Genomic DNA, 24,272 nt, shown 5'->3' with positions numbered 1-24,272 from the left:
CCTGGTCAGCGGCCAGTCTCTGTGTTTCCTGCTGGCAGCTCTCAGGTGTCAGTCCTCATTCTTTAGGTGTGTCCTTGGCCCATTGAGTGCCATTGTCCCACAGGGCCTCGCTAATTAGCATGTCCACAGGCCGGGCTCTGCCCATTGCTCAACCACATGCAGGGAAATATTCAGTATCCATACTAGTACATGCTTATAACTTCACACACAGACATTATACAAACCCATGAACAGCATACATAGGATTAGCAGACAGTGAGCTTCTACTTAACACCCCACATGGCCCCTTTTATACCATTTTCTAGGGCCAACACCCCCAGCTATGGGTGCAGCAGCGATCTGGCTGCTCCCCTCAAATTTTGTAACGTGACACTCTGTCAGAGGGCAATCACTGCTGGAAATAGAAGGGGTGTCGGCTGCTGGAGGGTTGCCTGTAGACAGCCATGGTGGACCATGGAGTGATGGGCTCTGAGATCTGTTCCTAGATCTTCATGTGCTTTGTCAGTGGAGGTGAGAATTTAGGCAGACAGGTAGAGCCCCATAGTCTATAAAGTTCTCTGAGTGTACATAAGAGCAGCCAGACCAATGGTCCATCCAGTCCAGTGTCCTATTGGCCGACAATGGCCACTGCCAGTTGCCCCAGAGGGAGTGAACAGAACAGGGAATCTTAACATGATCCCACCGCCGTTGACCCTGGAAAACAGAGCCCAGGGACACCATCCCTAACATCCTGGCTAGTAGCCATTGATGGACCTAACCTCCATGAATCTATCTGGCTCTTTTTAAAACCCTCTTGTAGTCCTGGTCTTCACAACATCCTCTGGCAAGGCGTTTTCTTGATTGATTGTGTGTTGTGTGAAAATGTTCTTCCTTTGGTTTGTTTTAAACTTGCTACCTATTAATTTCAATTTGTAACTCCTAGTTCTTATATTCTGGGAACAAACACCAGTCTTAATTTTATAGACCTCGATCATATCCCCAAAAGCGACAAGGAGTCCTGTGGCACCTTAGACTAACAGATGTATTGGGATCATATCCCCATCAGTCTCCTCTTTTCTAACCTGAAAAGTCCAACTCTTTTTCATCCAAATCCATTCCAAACCCCCAGTCATTTTAGTTGCCCTTCTCTGAACCTTTTCCAATGCCAGTACAAGGTCACCACATCTGTACGCAGTGTTCCAGAGGTGAGTGTGCCTTGGTTTTATACAGAGGCAATACGAGATTCTCTGTCTTATTCCCTATCCCAGGGTTACTAAACTTTGGAAGCCCAGGGGCCCACAATGATACTTCCAGCACATTTAGAGGGCCAGAATTTAAGTGTGGTTGCATATATTTGCAGAAATATATGCAAAAATATACAAATAGCTTCTTTTATACTAATGGGTGTGAATAGAAAGATTACGGTAAGACTGCACAACACACAGGCCCCATTTAAGGCAGTTGTGCTGATATTAATCAAATGCAACAGTTACCCCATTTCCACCCATCTGACAGCATGAGGAATGACAGTGCAGGAATTTAACTACTAAAATTCGTAGCAACAGAAGACCATTCTATTGATGCTGTTTTTGTTTTGGCTCCCACCTGTGGGCCGTGTGTTGCTCCTCACTTAAATCCACATCGCACCGCGGGCCACAAATGGGCCACATGTTGAGTAGCCCTGCTCTATCCTTTTTTTTAATATAACCCCCTCTTTCCTTCCTGAGTCACTCAGGAGCAGCCACACTCACATGTGTGCCTGGACACCAGATAGTTTTAACATGAAAGAAAACCCTGAGGACCTCAGAGGGGATGCTGGACAGTTGGAGATCCCTCTCCATCCCCTTGATTCAGTCCCTTGCTTGTAAAGGATTATACATTGGCAGTGCCTCCGCCTGGCTGGCCCTGCACACACTCAATGCTGCACCTTAGGAGCCTCCAGGAACCAGCTTATCCCAGAAATCATCTGGCTCTAACTCCAAACAAGCATTATAACTAATAAGCATCTAACTGATTAAATTAGAATTAACCCACTTTCACTGGCCCACTTGGCGTCACAGGCTGTGACAGACCTAATGTGACTAAAACCAATTCACAAAGGGCACCAAAATAAAGGGAACCATTTTTATGTCTCACTGGCATTTACGCTGCCCCCATGTGTCCCGCCCCAGCATCTGCCCTGCTCTGGATCTCAGAGTCTCAGACACGGGCTGGCCTGGGCTCTTGTGGGCCTGAGGCTGGAGGGGAGACAGCTCTGGGTAGGTTCTGTGTGTGTCAGTCCAGGCAGCAACAAATGCAAAATCCCTCTGCCACTGGAGCAGGCCCCACCAAATGCCAGCAGCTCTGGCTCCCTAGGCTGGTCACTCTGCCTCTCTCTGGACTCAGAGCTGGTGTGTTGGTCGGGCTTCATCTCAGGCAGCACCTTCCCAAACAGCCATAGTTACTCTCAGCACCTTCTAGGCAGGGTTTGGCAGGCCCTGCCCAGTCACAGGCACCGCCAGGGTCCCGCTCCTCCAGGGACAATCCCCACCAGCCTCTGAAGCAGCCTGCTAGATCCCAGCCCCAGCAGGCTCTCTGAAGAAGGCTGCAGCTTCCAGGAGCAGCTCCTGTACTGGAAAAAGCTCCACACCAGCAATCTGCCTCATCTCTCCAAATATGGACCCCCTCCCAGCTATCTCCCTCCTTTTTCCCCAAGGGCTCATGGGAGTTATAGTCTCTAAGGCTAGACTGTGGCACAGAGGATCCTCCCAGTAAACGTCAGAGGCTCCTTTAGTAAGGAGAATACATTACTGACGCCTAACATTCTGTTTGCTTTTCTGACTGTCGCTTCACACTGAGGGTGTGTCTAGACTGGCAAGATTTTGCTCAAAAGCAGTCACTTTTGTGCAAAAACTTGCCGCCTGTCTACACTGGCCACGAGAATTTGCGCAAGAGCACTGACGTTCTAATGTAAGAAATCAGTGGTCCTTGCGCAAATACTATAACGCTCCCGCTTAGAGATAATCCCTCTTGTACAAGAATACTTGCGCAAGAGGTCCAGTGTAGACAGGCACCTTAATTTCTTGCTCAAGAAAGCCCAATGGCTAAAATGGCCATCGGAGCTTTCTTGCGCAAAAGTGTGTCGATACTGGGCACGGATGCTTTTGCGCAGAAGCAAATCTTTTGAGCAAAGGCACTTGCCAATATAGATGCTCTCTTGCGCAAATACTTTTAATGGAAAATCTTTTTCGTTAAAAGTATTTGCACTACATCATGCCAGCCTAGACGCAGCCTGAGGGTATATTTCACGAGGCATAAGGGAGCAGTCGACAAAGGCGTCCTTTGTTGACCAATCCGTGTCTAGACTGCGGCACTATGCTGGATCAGCTGATTGTTGCCACAGTGCAGCGGCCATTTTTATTTTAATAAAGCAGGGATTATTTAAATCCCAGCTTCATTGACTATGTCAGGTAAACTAGTTTACATGGCTCTATCAACAGTGCCATGTAGTCTAGACATACCCCGAGTAGATGTTTTCAGAGAACTATCCACAATGACTCCAAGATCTCTCTCTTGAGTAGCTGCTGCTAAATTAGCCCCCATTATATTGCATGTCTAATTGGGGTTATTTTGTCCAATGCGCATTACTTTACACTTATCCAAATTAAATTTCATTTCCCATTTTATTGCCCAATCACTTAGTTGGTAAGATCTTTTTGAAGCTCATCACAGTCTCATTTGGCCTTAACTCTCTTGAGCTATTTGCTCTCATCTACAGATTTTGCCACTTCACTGTTTACCCCTTTCTCCAGGTCATTGATGAATAAGTTGAATAGATTGGTTCCCAGTATAGAAATGTTAAACATCGGTTTCTGGAACACTTGATTAACCTCATGATTAACCTTATTGGTTATTCGACTATTCTATAGTCCCTGGGGGCGGGGCTGGCAGCCAGTGCACTCCTGCCCCATTCTTGAGGAGCCCCGTGCCACTCTGTGCTGCTTATACAAAGACAACAGTGTAGGGTAGCAGCAGTCCCTGTCAGGGGTGACTGAGCTCCCGGTCTGGCCTGCGCCGGAAATAAGCCAGGCTGCCTGCCCACCTGACTCCCATGCATTTTAAATTAGGGGTGTTAAAGTCTAGTCAACTACCCGATAATAGTGTTTTGACTAGTTGATGTCCTTTGAAAATCTGCCAGCTGTGTTCAGTTATTTTTCATCAGTCTTGTTTCCCATGGAACCTTACCTACCAGCTCTCTGAGGGTGCCTCTACACTGCACCATGACTTTGAGACAACTAGCTTAATTTCAGAATAACAATGTGAGCATCCACACAGCTAACTTGTTATTTCAAAATAACAGACGACTTATTCTGAAATCTGTAAACCTCATTCTACGAGGAATAACACGTATTCTGAAATAGATATTTCAAAATAAGGCGTGTGTGGATGCTCCACTGCTGCTATTTTGAAATAGCCCCTCATCAGGGCCATTCTAAGTTACTCCTCCCCAGAGCCTCCTGGGGCTATTAATAAAGATAGCACCCCTAGGCTCCCACTCTCAGGGTCTGGGGAGGCTCTGGGGAGGGTTGTTCTGGGAATGGCATGGGGAGCAAGTCACAGGCCCCTGTGGGGAGGCCCTGCAGAGAGTTACTGGGGTCCTTCAGAGAAACTCTCCCTCAAGGCCTCCCAGATGCGCACTCCCACCTGATGGGCCTGGCAGATGGCAGCTGTGAGTGGCTGCTCGAAGGCTGACCCAATGTATGTGGGAGATGATGGCACATCCAGCTCCTGTCCCTGCTCCTGGTTTGGTTCTCCTATCCCCACCCTCATCATGCCTTTGCTCACTCCCATTCGCCCTGTCCCTGCCATGCCTGACCCCACTCCAGCCACCCCTCCTGCCTATCTCCCTGATCTCCCTGCCCCCTCCCACCACCACCTAGGTCGCTAAGGTCCTCGGACCTGAGGTGTCACCTCCGGTGACACACACACCACTCCCAGCCCTAAGCTCCCTCCTCCCTCTCCTATCAAGGTTCACAGACCCGCTGCTCCACAGGGGGGATACGAGTGGCTGCTCAATTCCCTTCCCTCCCAGTCAACCTCTCCCTCCACCCCAAGAGGAAGGCCTCCTGCTTGCTCTCTACAGTGTAGTGGAGCACACAACAGGCAGAGACTCCCTGAGGGATGTTGTGTCTCCGACATCCAGGCGGATCAGGAGGCACCTGGACCTCACATTCAAGCATCTGAAGGAGCATTCCCCCTGCGTGCAGGCCCTGGCCAGGCAGGCATTGAAATGGTCCCTGCTCAAGTCTATAGAGGCTGGAATCTCTGAAAATGTGGGTGTCATGTGTCCTCCTCAACCATGTGATGAAAATGTCTGTGAACTGTCCACAGTGACCAACCAGGCCCTGCAGGACCATGAAGGAATAGCCCTTGTGGTTAATGTACTGTGCAGCATGATATTCTGGTGCTCAGATGCGGCTATGGGTTCCATCTATGGACCCCTCCAGTTGGAGAAGCCATCACTCCATAACCAGCCAATCCCACTGGTCAGAACTGGTGTCCAGCCTCCAAAAGCATGTCTCCACCATGGGGTGCAGTTGTGGGGGCTTTGTTCCTGCACACAGGGAGGTCTTCTGACTGATGAGCTCAATGTCTAACTCTTCTAGAACCATGAAGGCAGCCTGCATAAGGTGCTGCAGAAACCACAGCATGGCAGTGCGGGGCCATTGCATGCCCAGAGGCAACCCTGAATTCATGGTAGGGAGTGCTGAGATGTCCTGAAACTGGGCAACCAGAGCACGCACTGCAAATGCTTTGCTGTCTCTTGGAGAGGTAGGCAAGCGGGCATCAGACCCTGAGAAATGGCTGTCCAGGGAAGGTCCTTTTAAACACACATCTCAGCCTTTGGCAACAGCACCCGGAAGCAGCTGCTGATCTAATGCCCAGGTTCTGGGTGGCCAAACATGCAAAATGGCATCCAATCCAGGTGGACACCATCTTTCAAGATAGCACATCACTATTTCATTGTGCTTTTTGCATGTAGATGCTCTCTAGCAGTCTAGACATAGCCTTAATCTTGCTTCCTTGGGGACCTCACCTACCAGCTCTCTGAGCTCACCAAAATCCTGAAATCCAGTTTCTCCATTTTGCTGTTCTCCCTTCTACCCTTCCTTAGAATTACAAGCTTGTGATGGGGTGGCGGGCGTTTGTGCGGAGATCCCCATACCCCGCAGTATCACGACATTCTGTGCCAGTGCTGGGGTGCATGTTTGGCCATGTTGGGAGTGCTCGGCAGCTACACTCCGTGCCTCTGAGCTGGCCAACAGCACAGTGCATGCGCCAGCATCCCTTGGCCAGGGTGCTGGCTTTGAAAAGGGGAGAGCCCCGGAAGGAAAGGGGCAGTGAGTGAGGCCAGGTGAGCACGTCCGGAGGGAGGACCCCGAGTGAGCTGGCCAGCGAGGGAGATGTTGCCCAGGGAGGCATAAAAGGGGAGCCACGAGTGGTGAGTGTCTCTTTGGAGCACCGCAGGAGGGGAGGAAGCAGCCCAGGACAGGGCTGAGGAGGAGCCCATGGGCCAGTGAGTGGTGGCTCAGACCTGCCAGCCGGACAGGAAGTTGGTGTTCCTGTTCTTAGGGTTCTTAGGGTTCCGGGCTGAGACCTGGAGGGAGGGTGCGCCCAGGTCTCCCTACCCTCCCAGCCTGCAAGAGTCTCTAGAGGATTGAGAATCTCATGGGAAACTGCTGGTGGGGACTGCATAGGACTGGCGCTCTGTCGGGGAGGGGTCAGCGCAGTGAGCGTTCCTGCTCGGCTCGGCAAGAACGTGTAACAAGCTCTGTGATTTCATGATCATTTACACCCAAGGTGCCTTCCTCTTTCAAATTCTGAACCAGTTCCTCCCTATTTGTTAAAATTAAATCTAGAGCAGCTTCCCCCCAGTAGCTTTCTCCATCTTCTGAAATAAAAAATTGTCCTCAATGCAGCCCAATAGCTTATTGGATAGTCTGTGGCCTGCTGTATTATTTTCCCAACATATGTCTGGATTATGGAAGCCCCCCATCAGCACCAAATCCTGTGCTTTGCATGATTTTGTGAGCTGTTTAAAAAAGCCTCATTTGCCTCTTCTGCCTGGGTAGGTGATATGAGTAGACCCCTAGCATGACATCACCCTTGGTTTTTAGCCCTTTTAAGCTAAGTCAGAAACTCTCAACGTGTCTGTCTCCTGCGTCCATCTGCACCTCAGTCCAAGTGTATACACTTTTAGTATATAAGGCAACACCCCCTCCCTCTTTACTCCTCCTATCTTTCCTGAGCAAGTTGTACCCTTCTATGCCAATATTCCAGGCATGTGTGTTATCCCACCAAGTCTCTGTGATACCAACAATGTCATAGTTGTTATGTTTAATATGCTCCCCTTCAAGTTCTGGACATAAATGTGAGTGGAGACTTAGGTACAGTAACCATTGGTTTAGTTTTGAAACACTGGAATGGGTTACCTAGGGAAGTAGTGGAGTCTCCATCCCTAGGGGTGTTTAAGTCTCGGGTTGACAAAGCCCTGGCCGGGTTGATTTAGTTAGAATTGGTCCTGTCTAGAGCAGGGGGCTGGATTTGATGCCTTCCGAGGTCTCTTCCAGCTCTATGGTTCTATCATTTAGCAGCACATTTCTCTTGTTTCAGGGGTGATTTCCTGAGTGGCAGGGCTGGGATTTAATGTTCTTCATTTGCAGATAAGGAACAAAGCCTTGAGGAGTACTGGGGCCTTCTCTGAGTGAGGAGTTGGCCTATTGGCCATTGACTTGCCCTGAGCAAAGGCCTAAGCCCAGGACTATTGTGGCTAGCCTGGTGTGAGGGCTGGACTCACTGACTATGCTTGTGGCCTGAGCATAAGCCTGAACCCCAAACTAATGGTGCAGTTGATTCCCCATGACAAATGGAGCAAGGGTGCAGTGAGGCGGAGTGGCCACCCACTGACTCAGAGCATCCGTTCCTAAAGCCCGTGTGAGCTACACATGCCTATCACTAGCATATTGTCTTCCCCAACCTTGTAACAATAGCACCAGAGAGGAGGGTTAAAAGCAGCCAAACTGTTGAAAAGGAATCAGGGAGTAATGGGAAAAGGCAAGTGTGGCTCAGGAGATGGGCACGAAAGTGCTTAAAAGACTTAGACTGGAATCGTTCTGGGGTGAATATAACTGTGTACACAGACAAGACATTTCCAAAAGTGTCTGCACCTCCACCCAAAGTTCAGGGGTTCGCAATGGAAGTTAACAATAACTGTCTTATCCAAGGCTGTTGCAGGCTCATCAAACTCCAGCTGGCCTAGCTGCCTTTCAAGGGTGATAACGTCCAGGATGCAAGACCACTAGAAAGCATCTCTTCCTCAAAGCCATGCGGCCATTTCCTCCCTGGTTGGGAGGAGCCCAGCAGAAGGGACTGCTGGATTCTGGGACTGTATTAACATCTGACAAGAAACCATACGTGGGTACAGAGGTGGAGGCGAGAAAGTGGCCTGATAAGGAGTCATTAGACCATTTCAGTCAATGGGACTCCTGTTAGTATTCGCTGCAGCTGGTGGTTAGTGTTTTTAAGGCTTGCAATCAAACTACATGAAGAAAATAACATTGACAACTTAGGGTCTGTCTACACTGCATTACACTTCCCGAAAAACAGCCATTTTTCCAGGAAAATGATACTTGCATCCACACTGATATTGAGTCCTTTTGACTGAAAGTCGAAAGGACAGAGGGATTTTTCTGAACGCGCTAAACCTCCTTCTACACTGAAGAGACCATTTTTCGGAAGCTTTTATTTGGAAAAAGGCATGTGTGGAGACAATAGGAAGCTCATTCAAAGGAAGAGGCCTCCAGGAAATAACTCAGGTGCCCTGGTGGCCATTCCGTCCATATGTACCATCACTTAACTGTGCAATAGCATCCAATCAGTGTGCATGGTATCTTTCAAAACTGCAGACTGCTTTTTCGGTGTGCTTTGGCAGTATGGATGCTCCCTTTCAAAACAAGTTTTTCCCAGAAGATCTCTCCCGGAAACACTTCTTCCGAAAGAAGCCTGCAGTCTAGACGCAGCCTGAACTCTAGGATGATTAATGGAGTGGCTATCATATGTTCCATATCACACAATTTATTTGGGGAATAAACTCATTCACAGGAAAATAGGAAATAACAGGTTACAGCTGATTAGATGTGTGTATAGGCAAATCCATTTAAATTGTGTGGATTTCAGATTAGCTGCAGGTACTCCTAGTAAGATGTATTGCATTACAGTGCAGTCCATAGTCCATTTGAGAAGCACTTTAAAGGCTCAGTATCAATTATCAATGATACATAATATGACTAAAAAGTAACAGAGTCTAATTTACTCAGGTTTTGAGTACATTTTTAACAGGGTAGAGTGGATATGCAGGGTGCAAGTAACTAACTTTTATTATGAAGTGAAACTGCTTAATAAACAATGTAAGCCCCCAAGAAAAAACAGAAAATACCCACATCATCTCGGTTATCAGTATTACTCATACCACTCTGAGACTCGGGCAAGTATGGCAACACATGTTTTGCGAAATAGATCCATTAAAGTATCCATTTTCTGGGCCTCACTCCGGGCTCTCTGCTTTTGTTTTTCACAGTTGCTGGCTTCTGCTCTCAGATCGCTCAGAAACTCCTCTTCCACGTCTTTCTTCTCCTTTTCTGCAGCTTCTTTCAGCTGCTTGAAAGCCTCAACTTTCGCCTTTAGGTCTTTACTTTCTTCCCGTACCTTATTTTCCTCCATCTGTAATTTTGCTTCAATTTTGTCAAATTTCTCCCCAAAAGAACATGTTAGATTTTCTCTGGTTTTTTTCAGCTCATTTTCATATTTGTTCTTTAACTCTGTGATTTTTTCTTGCAGCAATTTCTCAGCATGGATGTACATTTTATTAATGTAGCATCTCCCTTGATTTCTTCTCACCATACAATCTACCATTCCTATTAGCTCAGATACCTGGGCATCCTTTTCCGCACCCCCTGCTTTATTGCTGAAAGCGCAACATCTCTTGCCACAATTTTCAATCAACTTCTTAAAATCAGCATCTATTGCTAGTAAATAATCACTTAGTGGTTTGCCGTCTAAATCTTCTTTCCTGGTAAATAAGAAGATCATGTACTTCATTGCTTTAGCACCAAAAATATCTTGTATCCGGGCTACTGTTGCTTTCTCCTCCTCCGTGTAACGGGCCAGCTGTAGCACAACCACTATAGCATGAGGCCCTGGAGAACTGACCACAACACAGCGACTAATCTCTTTGCATGTTTCTGTCATACTGATACTTGTGTCAAAGAGGCCAGGTGTGTCGACCACGACAATCTCTCTCCCATGCCAGTCCCGCTTCCCTTTTTCACACTGTTTGGTTTGTGAATTGGCTGCGATTTGAGAGTTAAATCTTGGAAAGCCAAGGATGGTGTTGCCTGTTGCACTTTTCCCAACACCAGTTTTGCCAACAAGGACAATTCTCAGTTCTGATGTCCCAGTGTACAGCCCCCTGTCTCTTTTGTCTGTAGAGAACAAAAGCAGAGTCATTACACAGCCAAGAACAGAGACAATGGTGTTTGTCGATTGTTGCTGTCTACAGTGGTAAATGCTGAAATGCTCTTAATCTACATGAAACATTTTTTGCACTTGACAACAAATGTGGTTAATGAACAAGTCTTAAATCCTTATCCCTGGAGTCCCCATTTCATATTTCACTAAGGTCAGTATTAAATATGTAATTTGCATGCAGCGGTCCAGATGAATGTGCAGCCATGCTGATTTCTGGATGGAGCAATACTCCTGTTTTGGGAGCCATAGGTACTAGTCCATTGCCACTGCATCACATGGACCCAGCTATGATGCAGTGAAAGTCCCAGAGTGCATTTTGACATACTCCAGTTTGAAACCAGAGTATGGCTATGTCTACATGACAGAGTTTTTCCACAAAAATGTGCAGAGTATCCACATCACAAGTGCATTTTTGCAGAAAAAAATCAAAGGAACAGAGAGGTTTTTGTGCAATTGGTATTCCCCTTTCTACAAGGAATAACTCCTTTTTGCACAAGAGCTCTTTCTCAAACCGGTGTGTGTGGGCAGGGAGCAGGGTTTTTTGTGCAAGAAGAGGCAAGAGGAAAAGCACAGGTGGCCTGGTGGCCATTCTGTAAATAGCAGTCAGAGTTTCCTTTCACGAGAGTGTCCATGCACTCTGGACACTCCCTTGTGCACAAGTGCAGCACTTTTCCAATGCACTTTTGCAGTGTGTACACACTCCTATGCAAGAAGTTTCTGTGGACGATCTCTTCCGCAAAATGCTTCTTGCACAAGAAGCCTGCAGGGTTGACATAGCTTATGTGAAAGCACACTCTGGGTCTTAGTCTATACTGCGCTCTCCTGCACAAGAGAATATGCAAATGAGGTGAAAAAGTGACTATCAGCGTGCCTCATGTCCATACCAAATGAGCTGCCATTTTGCGCAAGGGGCTTTTGTCCAAAAAGGAGCCATCTACAAAAGCCCCTTGGTCAGAAATGGTAGCTCATTAAATATGCAAATGAGGTGTGGCAATATTCACCGCTTTGTCTCATTTGAATATTCTCGTGTGCAAGGAGAGAAGTATAGATGTAGCTGGGGCTTCCCCTCTGCCACAGCAGCATCTACACCGGGCATTACTGCACAGCTAGCACCTGCACATGTAACCCGCACACCTACTGGTTGGGGGTCACTGCGCCCTGGAGTGGCACTGAGACCACTAACAGAGAGAGAGTGAGTTTGCTTCATGGCCTTAGCTGGGAGCCAATTGGCTTTCAACTGCTAGGCTGGAGCACAGATCGATCTAGTGGGCTAATGTGGACAGAGGTGAAAGGTGCGGTGAACCCTGAACTGTGCCATTATAAGCTACACCGAGGAGCCAAAAATATCTCATACTGCCTAGTGCAACTTTTATTGAAATTAACAGCCCATAAACTTTGTAAACACAGTATCTGGGCTGTTCCCCACTCTGGCATCTGAGTGCAGAAGGTGGGGGACCACAAGAGATCTTAAAATGCCTCGTCTCTATGGGCTCTGCTTACAATCCCGCCCAGAATCACAGGTTCCTGGCCCTGGGAGATAGGCTGCCACCATCAAGTGAATTGAATAAAACCCTGAAAATGAGGAAGAAATTCCTGAACTTCTTCCCAAGGGTTCCCTAAGCAATTTTTTTTTTTTTTTTTTTTTTTTTTTTGCCACAAGACAGCTTGAAAAAAGAAACTAAAAACAGAAAACAAACTGGGTCTCTGATAGCTGACATCTCAGGCTAGGCAGGCACCCACCGACCCACAGGGCACAAGAATCAAATCATCACTTTAAGAAAGGTGATTTTATTAGCAAAAGAAAAAGGCACACTTGATAGTGCATATTTGCTTGCTCGGTGTTACAGAGCAACTGAGAAAAAGCAGATTAAAACACAGATTTAAAATGGTATCTCTGGGCACACCTCTGGCATAGTGAATGGGGGGAAGGAGACACACGGATTTCACCCAGAGAAGTTTCACCAAACAGCAAAATAAAGAAAAATAACCTGATTGCAACTGAATATACATTTCCCCTCTACTCACAAGCCATACTCCTCTGGACTTCAAGGCCCACTCCATTCCCATGCCCATTACTTATTGTAGGCATGGTAATACTGCTTCATTATTTCATCTTGTTTCCTCCAGCTGCTTAGAACACACACAAAGGAACAGCAGCCGGGTCTCTATATTCAATTTAAATGTGAGCAGTCTTTTCCATTGGCTTTCCTGGCTTTCTGCCAACACCTCCTAGCTAGCTGAGTTTAACCCTTTAGTCAGTGTCCATACTCAGCGTTAAGGCTACGTGGCTGTGACTCATGCTCTTCCAGAAAATGGTGACTTGCTAAATTAAACCTCTGAAAACCAGGAAATGAAGAGATACAAACCATCTTTGAAATACAACCTTAACTCTGCCCCCTGGAGCTGGCAGTTTCTTAAGGGAGGTGACAGAATGGGAAGGCATAAGAAACAGCTAAGAGAATGTTCCATTTTTTGTATTGTATGCCAAAGATTTTAGTTGTAGCTGCAGTTCATAGTGTTGGGGGCAGTTGTATTGGAAGCTGGGTAAATAAGTTGGAGCAGGCTGGAAGAACTGTCACTGTGAGATAAGAAGAGGTGCACATTTACCTGGGGGGATCAACTATGCCTCATTTCAGTGCTAGTTCTGTAAGTGCTGTCAGCAAAGAACCACAAGGACATCTTCTTCAAAGTGGATGGTCAGTCATCTGACATACATGATAGTGGTGACCAGGGCATATTAGGGTTTAGAATGAGAAGGGATCTCATGAGTCATCAAGTCCAGATCTCTACTACTTCAGGCAAACCTCTTGGATTCACTCCCTCTGGGGCACATGGCAATAGCCGCTGTGGGCAGACAGGACATGGGGCTACAGGGGTCTTTGATCTGACCCAATCTGGCTATCATTGCGTGCCAGCAGAATTCAGGCTGAGGGGAGCTTTGATCACTTTCTGTCAATACTTCAATGGAGTAAACACCAGGAAGGGGAAAGAGCTATTGAGGCTCATGGATAATTTGTCAAAAGAACAGATGCCTAGAAACTAACAAAGAACATGTTCAAGCAGGGAACTGAATCATAGAATCATAGAACCATAGAGCTGGAAGAGACCTCAGAAGGTCATCACGTCCAGCCCCCTGCTCTAGGAAGGACCAATACCAACTAAATCAACCCGGCCAGGGCTTTGTCAAGCCGAGACTTAAACACCTCTAGGGATGGAGACCCCACCCCCTCCCTAGGGAACCCATTCCAATGCTTCACTACCCTCCTAGGGAAATAGTTTTTTCCTAATATCCAATCTGGACCTTTCCCACCACAACTTGAGACCATTGCTCCTTGTTCTGCCATCTGTCACTACTGAGAACAGCCTCTCTCCATCCTCTTTGGAACCTCCCTTCAGGAAGTTGAACGCTGCTATCAAATCCCCCCTCACTCTTCGCTTCTGCAGACTAAACAGACCCAACTCCCTCAGCCTCTCCTCATAGGCCATATGCTCCAGCCCCCTAAACATTTTGGTTGCCCTCTGCTGGACCCTCTCCAATGCGTCCGCATCCTTTTTGTTGGGGGGGGGGGGGCAGAACTGGACACAATACTCCAGATGCGGCCTCACCAAAACCGAATAAAGGGAAATAATGACTTCTCTAGATCTGCTGGCAATGCTCCTCTTAATGCAACCTAATATGCCATTAGCCTTCTTGGCTACAAGGGCGCCCTGTTGACTCATATCCAGCTTCTCATCCACTGTAACCCCCAGGTCCTTTTCTGCAGACCTGTAAAAATGCCTGGGATTCTTCCGTCCCAAGTGCAGGACTCTGCACTTTTCCGTGTTGAACCTCATCAGATTTCTTGTGTCCCAATCCTCCAATTTGTCTAAGTCACTCTGGACCCTATCTCTGCTCTCAAGCATATCTACCTCTCCCCCCAGCTTAGTATCATCCGCAAACTTGCTGAGGGTGCAATCCATCCCCTCATCCAGATCATTAATAAAGATATTGACCAAAACTGGTCCTAGAACCGAACCTTGGGGCACTCCACTAGAAACCGACCACCATCCTGACATAGAGCCATTGATCACTACCAGCTGGGCCCGGCGTTCCAGCCATCTTTCTATCCACCTTACCGTTCATTTATCCAATCCACATTCCCTTAACTTGCTGGCAAGAATATTGTGGGAGACCGTATCCAAAGCCTTGCTAAAGTCAAGGTCTATCACATCCACTGACTTTCCCATGTCCACAGAGCCAGTTACCTCATCATAGAAGCTAATCAGATTGGTCAGGCATGACTTGCCCTTGGTGAATCCATGCTGACTATTCCTGATCACTTTCCTCTCATCCAAGTGCCTCAACATGGATTCCTTAAGGATCCGTTCCATGATTTTTCCAGGAACCGAGGTAAGACTGACCGGCCTATAGTTCCCTGGATTGTCCTTCTTCCCTTTTTTTGAAGATGGGCACTACATTTGCCTTTTTCCAATCATCCGGGATCTCTCCCGATCCCCACGACTTTTCAAAGATAATGGCCAAAGGCTCCTCAATGACATTTGCCAACTCCCTCAGTACCCTCGGATGCAATAAATCTGGACTCATGGATTTATGTACGTTTAGCTTTTCTAAATAGTTCCTAACCTGTTCTTTACCCATCATGGGCTGTCCATCTTCATCCCATCTTGCGTCACTTAGCGCATTAGTCCGGGAGCCCACCTTGTCCGTGAATACAGAGGCAAAGAAAGCATTGAGTACTTCAGCTTTCCCCACATCATCTGTCACTAGGCTACCTCCTTCATCCATTAGGGTCTGCACACCCTCTCTGATCACCTTCTTCTTGTTAACATGCCTGTAGAAACCTTTCTTGTTATTCTTCACATCCTTTGCCAGTCGCAATTCCATTTGCGCTTTCGCCTTCCTGATAACCCCCCAGCATTCTCGAGCTATACATTTAAACTCCTCCCTGGTCATTTGTCCAAGTTTCCACTTTTTGTAAGTTTCCTTTTTGTGCTTAATTTCACCAGGGATTTCCCCCATAAGCCAATCCAGTCTCCTACCACGTTTGCCTCTCTTGCTACGTGTCGGGATGGTTTCTTTCTGTGCCTTCAATAAGGCTTCATTAAAATACTGCCAGCTGTCCTGGACTCCTTTCCCCTTCATGTTACCATCCCAGGGAATTCTGCCCATCAGGTCTCTGAGGGAGTCAAAATCTGCTTTTTTGAAGTCCAAGGTGTGTATTTTACTACTCTCTTTTCTTCCTTTGGTCAGGATCCTGAAATCTACCATCTGATGATCACTGCTTCCCACGTTGTCACCCACCTCCACTTCCCCTATTAGTTCCTCCCTGTTTGTGAGCAGAAGGTCAAGCTGCGCACGGCCCCTGGTCGGATCCTTCAGCACTTGTGTCCAGACGTTATCCCCAAGATTCTCCAAAAACTTCCTGGATTGCCTGTGTACTGCCGTATTGGTTTCCCAGCAGATGTCAGGGTGATTAAAGTCCCCCACGAGAACCAGGGCCTGTGATCTGGAAGCTTCTCTCAGTTGTCCGAAGAAAGCCTCATCTACCTCATCCACCTTAATTGGGTGGCCTGTAGCAGACACCAACCACAACGTCACTGCTGTTGTTTGCTCCTTTAAACCTGACCCATAGACTCTCAACAGGTTTTTCTCCCTCTTTATACTGGAGTTCAGAGCAATCGTAGTGCTCTCTTACACATAGTGCAACTCCTCCTCCTTTTCTCCCCTGACTTGTTCCTGAACAGTCTGTACCCTTCCATGACAGTGCTCCAGTCTTGTGAGTCATCCCACCAAGTCTCTGTTATCCCAATTAAATCGTATTTCTTGGAATGAGCCAGGGCCACCACTTGTTTCTGTTTGCTGCCCAGGCTTCTCGCATTAGTGTACTAGCACCTCAGATAACCAGTCGATTGTCCTATCTTCTCCATTCAAAACATGGGTCCTCCTTTCTTGCCCCTTCCTCTTTGCATTTCTCCCCAGTGTCTGACTTTCCCACTCCACCCAGCAGGTTTTGGTCACCGTCCCCCAACGAACCTAGTTTAAAGCCTCCTCACTAGGTTTGGAAGCCTGTCCGCGAAGATGCTCCTTCCTCTCTTCGTTAGGGAGATCCCATCTCTTCCGAACAATCCTTGTGCCAGGAACAGAGTCCCATGGTCGAAGAAAGCAAAGCCCTCTCTGCGACACCACCTGCACAACCACGCATTGACTTTCTCAATTCAATGATCTCTGCCTAGTCCTTTCCTCTCAACAGGGAGGATGGACGAGGATACCACTTGTGCTCCGTATTCTTGGATCCTTCTTCCTAGTACTACATAATCCACAGTAACCCACTCATGGTCATTCTTGGCCGTATCATTAGTTCCCACATGGCAAGCTCCCTGATCACTTGCCCACTGCCTTATAAAGCCCTGGAGTGCCTGAAAGTTACTCCCCCTACCACGGCTCAGGAAATCAGCAGAGGCATCTAGAATTCAAACTTTAATTAGAAGCCATCAGTTTCCACCTGCCAATCACAGCACATACTCCATGAAGGGGAGAGGGAGGGCAAAGGGGAAGTGAAAAAACAATCCTCACTCACAAACACAGGGGAAAAAACAAACAAAAACAAAAAAAGAACACACACCAACCCTCACTCAGAAACATAAGAACATAAGAATGGCCGTACTGGGTCCGACCAAAGGTCCATCTAGCCCAGTATCCTGTCTGCCGACAGTGGCCAGCACCAGGTGCCCCAGAGAGGGTGGCCCAAACACAATGATCAAGCGATTTGTCTCCTGCCATCCTTCTCCAGCCTCTGACAAACAGAGGCCAAGGACACCATTTTATCCCCTGGCTAATAGCCTTTTATGGACCTAACCTCCATGAAATTATCTAGCTTCTCTTTAAACTCTATTATAGTCCTAGCCTTCACAGCCTCCTCTGGCAAGGAGTTCCACAGGTTGACTACACGCTGTGTGAAGAAGAACTTTCTTTTATTAGTTTTAAACCTGCTACCCATTAATTTCATTTGGTGTCCTCTAGTTCTTCTATTTAGGGAACTAATAAATAACTTTTCTTTATTGGCCCTCTCCACACCACTCATGATTTTATAGACCTCTATCATATCCCCCCTCAGTCTCCTCTTTTCTAAGCTGAAAAGTCCCAGTCGCTTTAACCTCTCCTTATATGGGACCCGTTCCAAACCCCTCATCATTTTAGTTGCCCTTTTCTGAACCCTTTCCAAGGCCAAAATATCTTTTTTGAGGTGAGGAGACCACATCTGTACACAGTATTCAAGATGTGGGTGTACCATAGTTTTATACAGGGGCAGTAAGATATTCTGGGTCTTATTTTCAATCCCTTTCTTAATAATTTCTAGCATCCTCTTTGCCTTTTTGACCGCCGCTGCACACTGTGTGGAAGTTTTCAGAGAACTGTCCACGATAACTCAAGATCTCTTTCCTGATTTGTCGTAGCCAAATTAGCCCCCATCATACTGTACGTGTAGTTGGGGTATTTTTCCCAATGTGCATTACTTTACACTTATCCACATTAAGGGGACACCACTAGTTACCCCTCTCCAATCTGAAAATGTACCATTTATTCCTACCCTTTGGTTCCTGTCTTTTAACCAGTTCTCAATCCAAGAAAGGATCTTCCCTCTTATCCCATGGACATGTAACACATAGCAAGGAAGCCCCAACCACAACACACACTTCCCTCAAGAGTCCTGTATCTGATTCTCTTCTACTTTGAGAAGTCCCCCTTTAAAGCCTCACTCACAAACACAGAGAAGAAAATAAAACAAAAAAAACAAGTCACCACACACCAATCCCCACTCACAAACACAAGCTCAGCACACAATAAGAAAGCCCCAAAGACAACACACACTTCCCTCAAGAGTCCTGTATCTGTTTCTCCTTTACCTGAAGAACTCCCTCACTAAACTCCTTGTTAGCACTCAACTGTTTGCAAATTGGAAGGTTTCTAACGCTCAGAGAAGCGAAGTTGTGGAAAAACTTCTCAATAGGGGAGGAGAACATCCTACGTTAAATTTTATGAACCCCAGAGATGCTTTATTAAATATGTAAATCTATTGACAGAAAAGAGGAATTCATTTTCTCAGCAAAACTCTAAAGATTAAACTTACTGGTGGGGGGGGGGGGGGCAGGAGGGGGAGGAAGCAGAGATTTGAGAGAAGCCTCCAGAGAGGCTGGAGAGAGGCTGTTCTCAGTGGTGGCAGAATGATATTGTCACGTTACTGGATTTTAAGGGGAGCAGCCAGATCACTGCTGCACCCATGGGGGGGTCTGCCCCAAAGTCTGTACAAAGGGGGCTATGCGAGGTCCATTTAGCCCAGTATCCTGTCTGCTGACAGTGGCCAGTGCCAGGTGCCCTGGAGGGGGTGGACCGAAGACAATGATCAAGCGATTTGTCTCCTGCCATCCCTCTCCATCCTCTGACAAACAGGCCAGGGACACCATTCCTACCCCAATGGTGTTCTACACATGGTGATTTAAACAGCATGGGGCTTCTGCTACCTTGGGTCCTTTTGAATCTCTGCACCCCAGGGCAGCTTGTCCCTTTGCCTCTCCTGTGGGCGGGCCTGGATGTCTGCAGGGGGTCGGTACAGCTTGAGGTAGGGCTCTGTGGCCAACGACCCAGTGTCAGTGCAGTGGGGGCAAACAAGCTGCCTTCGAGTCTGATGGAGAGAGAAGCTGATTGGTCACTGAAGAGCATCCTAAGGCTCTTGGGAGGGAAGAGACACCAACCTGGGAGGGAGGCATGATCTTACGTGAGCACTTCCCAGGTTTCTCACAGCCGTGTCTTGTTAACTATTTCCTGGATCTCAGAGGTTTGTGAATGTCCCAGGTCTGGCCAGGGGCAAATTCTTAGAGGAACACGGCAGTATGGTGTGTCAGAAATGAGAACAGCCAATGTCTTACCATAGACGTAGCATTCATCTTCCATATTGTCTTCAGGTCTGTGCCTTTCCCCTGGCTGAAACAGATGTAGAAAACACTATTTGGAGGACAGGGTCATAACTAAGTGTCTGTACTGTTTCTCAGGAGTGGGGGGTGGGAACTGATCTCAGCTTTGTGCCCTGGCTGGGGGAGTCCAGGGGAGCTGACCCAATAGAGCAAAGCAGTGAGGAGACCCAGAGAGCAAGTAGGCAAATATCAGTGGCTCCGTCGGCACCTGTTAATCAACCCTAAGGGGTAGTCTGTGACTGCACCTTGCCACCGGCACATGGAGATATATTGAGAGTTCTCTTTTGGCCATGTTGAGCTTAGGCAGCTGTTTAATCAGAATCAAGTGTGGGGCCTAGGTCCCAACCACTCCCCATCCCAGAACATCAGTTGCCTCAGCCCCTGGTATTCATAGAATCCTAGAACTCTAGGACTGGAAGGGACCTCGAGAGGTCATTGAGTCCAGTCCCCTGCCCTCATGGCAGGACCCAGTACTGCATAGACCACCCCGATAGACATTTATCTAACCTACTCTTAAATATCTCCAGAGATGGGGATTCCACAACCTCCCTGGGCAATTTATTCCAGTGTTTGACCATCCTGACAGTTAGGAACTTTTTCCTAATGTCCAACCTCAACCTCCCTTGCTGCAGTTTTAACCCATTGCTTCTTGTCCTATCCTCAGAGGCCAAGGAGAACAAGTTTTCTCCCTCCTCCTTGTGACACCCTTTTAGATACCTGAAAACTGCTCTCATGTCCCCCCTCAATCTTCTCTTTTCTGAACTAAACAAACCCAATTCCTTCAGCCTTCCCTCATAGGTCATGTTCTCTAGACCTTCCATTATTTGTGTTGCTCTTCTCTGGACCCTCTCCTGAGACTATGCAGAATGAGATATGGATGGTAGTAACAAAAGATCATAGAACATAAGACTGGCCATCTTGGCTCAGATCAAATGCTCCTCCAGCCCAGTGTCCTGATAGCCGTCAATCCCAGATGCCCAAGAGGAAGTGAACAGAACAGAGGAACAGAACTTTTGGGCAGGTGGAGGTCAATCCAGGAAGGATTTAAAACTCCAGGGCAGGATCCTGAAATCAAGAGCTGGGACTGGGGGAGGCCAAGGTGCAGGGAGGTGAGTCAGGCAGAGGAGATGAAGGCCTAGGTGGCGATTTCAGAGCTGATGGAGCAGTTGTCATGGACATGGGGCATGTTGTTGGGGCAGCAAATCTGAAAAAATGAAGACGTGAGAAGAGTCAAATTCAGGGGTAAAGGTATTTGCCAAGGTTAGGGATGCTGGAAGCCAATGGAACATATCTTGGGGAAGAGAAGCAAACTTCTAAAGATGTAGCTGTGTCTGAGAAGGCTCCTTTGGCTTTGTCCTTCAAGATACAGAGCTGAGCGAAGACAAGATGAAGCCACAATACAAATCTCATCTCCTCAGCTACTGCAGAATTATCTGCACAAGCTGATTCCTGAAGTCAATGTGCCTGTTATGATACTCACGGAACTTGTGTTTGCTCCCATAATGGATTCAGCCTTCACCTAAAAATCAAAACACAAAATATGATTCTTTTCCATGGGTATTTGTAACATGTAGAGCACATTTCTACTCTTACGAATACTGGTGTAAACCAGGAGTTAATTCCATGGATGTTGGTGGAGCGGTACAAATGTAAAATCACATTCGGAGGAGAAACAGGATCAGAGGATGCCAAATTGACAGAAAGGCAAATTCTACCATGCCAGAGACACACAGACCAGTACAGCTCAGCTTTCCCAATCCAGAACGAGGAAGCAGAAGAGCAACACCAGATTATTCAGTCATCCATTTTGCTTTTTATTTACACCTGTTACAGAGACTCTTGTGCACACTTACAGTGATACTTGTGGTTCTATCTTAGGCAGCTACTTCCTGTTAAATCACAAAAAAACAGTTAATCATGAACAAGGAAAACCAATTCCTACACTGTGTCTCTCATTCTTTCTTCCTCACCCTAAGAAGTTGCAACCACATTCTCCACACCTGCTCTCTGAGGGAAGGAAATTAGAACGACTTATTCACCTTACAGTGATGTAAATTAATCCAGTAGAGGGACAGGGGCATCATAATGGGCAGTTCAATGACGATATCTGCTCAATGTTCAGCAACGTGCAGGAAATCTGATGAGGCTTTGGGATGAATTTGGATCAGGATGGTAAATAATAGTAACCAATGTCTTTATTTGAAAAAAAATCAGTGATGGGGCTTCTCCAGGGATACTGTGTGCAGGACCAGGCTCCCCATGTCAGAATGAATATTGCTGAACCAGAGAGTGTCAGAGAAGACTGACAAGAGGGATCAGGACCTGTAATTGCTCTCATGTGAAGTGATATTGAAAAGATTCTAATTGCAATCTTAGAAAGGAGACATGTAGTGCATAATAGTGAATGGTCTAGAAAGGGTAGATCAGGAAGAGCTTCTGTTCTCCCTGTCACATAATACAAGAACAACAAGACATTCAATGCAATCGAAAGATTGCAAATTTAAAACTGATAAAGGCAATACTTTTGTAGACAACATGTAATTTAGCTGGGGAACTTACCGCCATTGTATGTTTTTGAGATCAAGAAATTTATGAGTCAAAGAGAGACAGGGCAAATATATCGATTACAAGAATATATAGAGTTATATTCATTCTAAACACATACCATTTTAAAACAGATATAAAACACCTTGCTTTAGAGTTTAAACCCATCTCTAATTACTATGTTAAACTAATATGGGTGATTCTCTCACATCTGCCACATCTTCCTCTGAATCGTTTAATTTCTGTCACTGTCAGAGGAAATATAACAAAGTGGGACTGTATAACAATATTTCCTGTCAATACTGTGTGCCTTGGTTTCCGCTATGTATTATGCTAGTATCTAGGTGATAGAATAAGAGCGTGTGAGCATTGCAGAGGGCTGGTGTGACTGCAAACTCACTACCTAGGAATGGCTGACACTCTTCATCCTGGCAATCAATGGCTGGGCCCTCTCCTCGGCAAGGAACCAGCTGAAGATGTTGGAAAACAAAGTGACTGTTGCCTTGGATTTGAGGAGTGTTCGTGCCCTATATGTTGATCAAACCAATTGCATCCATATTTGCCTGCATTCACTTACCATGAACTAATAAAATAGAACTAGAATGCCATATAGTATGAGGGGGGCGGGGTGTAGGTTTGAAAACAGGCTTTTAGAGGCAAGGTCAAAACTAGTTGAATTTTTTCTACTTAGAATGGAAAAGGAGGAGAGATTTTGCAGAGACTATGGCTCGCATTTCCCACTTACTGAAATCCAGGCTGGGGGACCCTCCAGTGTGAAAGGGGCCTGCTGGTGGAATCTCTCAGGAAGCAGATGAGAGAGCGACAGGAGAAGGAGCAGCTGAACCCAGGAGCAATTCCTGGAAAGCATTCATGTGGGGACAGCTAGGGCTGAGGAATCTGTCCCATTACAAAAGCAGCTGGCACATAACTGGGGAGCAGGAGATGGCTCTGTCTCAGGTGGGTATTTCTGGTAGTGGGCAGTGCTCCACCCCTGCTCCCAACTCCCCAGTGTGGTTTTGGAGAATTGTTATGCTGTTTTGAATATGGGAGACAAGGACTCACCCCCTAGGGCAGAAGAGTAGAAGCCTTATACCCGCCTTGGAGTATAAGGGCTTCTACTCTTCTGCCCTAGGGAGTGAGTCCGTGTCTCCCATATTCAAAACAGCGTAACAATTCTCCAAGGAGGGGAGGTTGGCTGCCACCACCAGGAGGAGGAAACATAGAGTGGTAGTGGTTGGAAGCTCTCCTCTGAGGGGGACAGAGGTACCCGTCTGTCACCTTGACGTCATCTTGGGAGGTGCTGCCTGCCAGGGGCCTGTATCTGAGTTGTTATGGAGGCACTTTCAACGATTACCTGGCTCTCTGACTGCTACTAGGTAAATATAACTTAGATAGGGCCACGATAAGGTGGGTGCATAATTGGCTGGATAACCGTAGTCAGAGAGTTGTTGTTAACGGTGCTAAATCCTGCTGGAAAGGGATAACAAGTGGAGTTCCTCAAGGGTCTGTTTTGGGACCCGTACTGTTCAATATCTTCATCAATGACGTAGATATTGGGATAGAGAGTACGCTTATTAAGTTTGCAGATGATACCAAACTGGGTGGGGTTGCGACTTCTTTGGAGGAGAGGGACATAATTCAAAATGACCTTAGCAAGTTAGAGAAATGGTCAGAGGTAAACAGGATGAGGTTTAATAAAGAGAAATGCAAAGTGCTCCACTTAGGAAGGAACAATCAGTTCCATACATACAAGATGGGAAGCGACTGTCTAGGAAGGAGCATGGCGGAAAGGGATCTAGGGGTCATAGTGGACCACAAGTTGAATATGAGTCAACAGTGTGATGCTGTTGCAAAAAAAGCAAATATGATTCTAGGTTGTATTAACAGGTGTGTTGTAAGCAAAACTCGTGAAGTCATTCTGCCTCTCTACTCTGCACTAGTTAGGCCTCAGCTGGAGTACTGTGTCCAGTTCTGGGCGCCACATTTCAAGAAAGATATGGAGAAATTGGAAAGGGTGCAGAGAAGAGAGACAAGAATGATTAAAGGTCTAGAGAACATGACCTATGAAGCCAGGCTTCATGAACTGGGCTTGTTTAGTTTGGAAAAAAGAAGATTAAGGGGGGACATGATAGCGGTTTTCAAATATCTAAAAGGGTGTCACAAGGAGGAAGGAGAAAATTTGTTCCTCTTGGTTTCTGAGGACAGGACAAGGA

General features: G+C 46.8%; 1 protein-coding gene across 1 annotated transcript in view; it reads right to left on the bottom strand.

The window, feature by feature from the left end:
• Nucleotides 1–24,272, bottom strand: part of LOC142825171 (GTPase IMAP family member 8-like) — a 60,826-nt gene that overhangs the window by 26,477 nt on the left and 10,077 nt on the right. Inside the window, exons 2-4 of the mRNA XM_075916940.1 lie at nt 20,996–21,034; nt 19,471–19,525; nt 9,482–10,499 (exon numbers count right to left, since the gene is read on the bottom strand). Of these exons, the coding sequence (XP_075773055.1) occupies nt 9,482–10,499; nt 19,471–19,525; nt 20,996–21,016 (1,094 nt within the window). The 5' untranslated portion in view covers nt 21,017–21,034. The remainder of the gene's footprint in view (nt 1–9,481; nt 10,500–19,470; nt 19,526–20,995; nt 21,035–24,272) is intronic.

This window comes from Pelodiscus sinensis, unplaced genomic scaffold (genome assembly GCF_049634645.1).
Source record: "Pelodiscus sinensis isolate JC-2024 unplaced genomic scaffold, ASM4963464v1 ctg40, whole genome shotgun sequence".
Taxonomy (NCBI): Eukaryota; Metazoa; Chordata; order Testudines; family Trionychidae; genus Pelodiscus; species Pelodiscus sinensis.
Note: the sequence above shows the minus strand (reverse complement) of the source record. Positions and strands in the feature narration are given on the sequence as shown.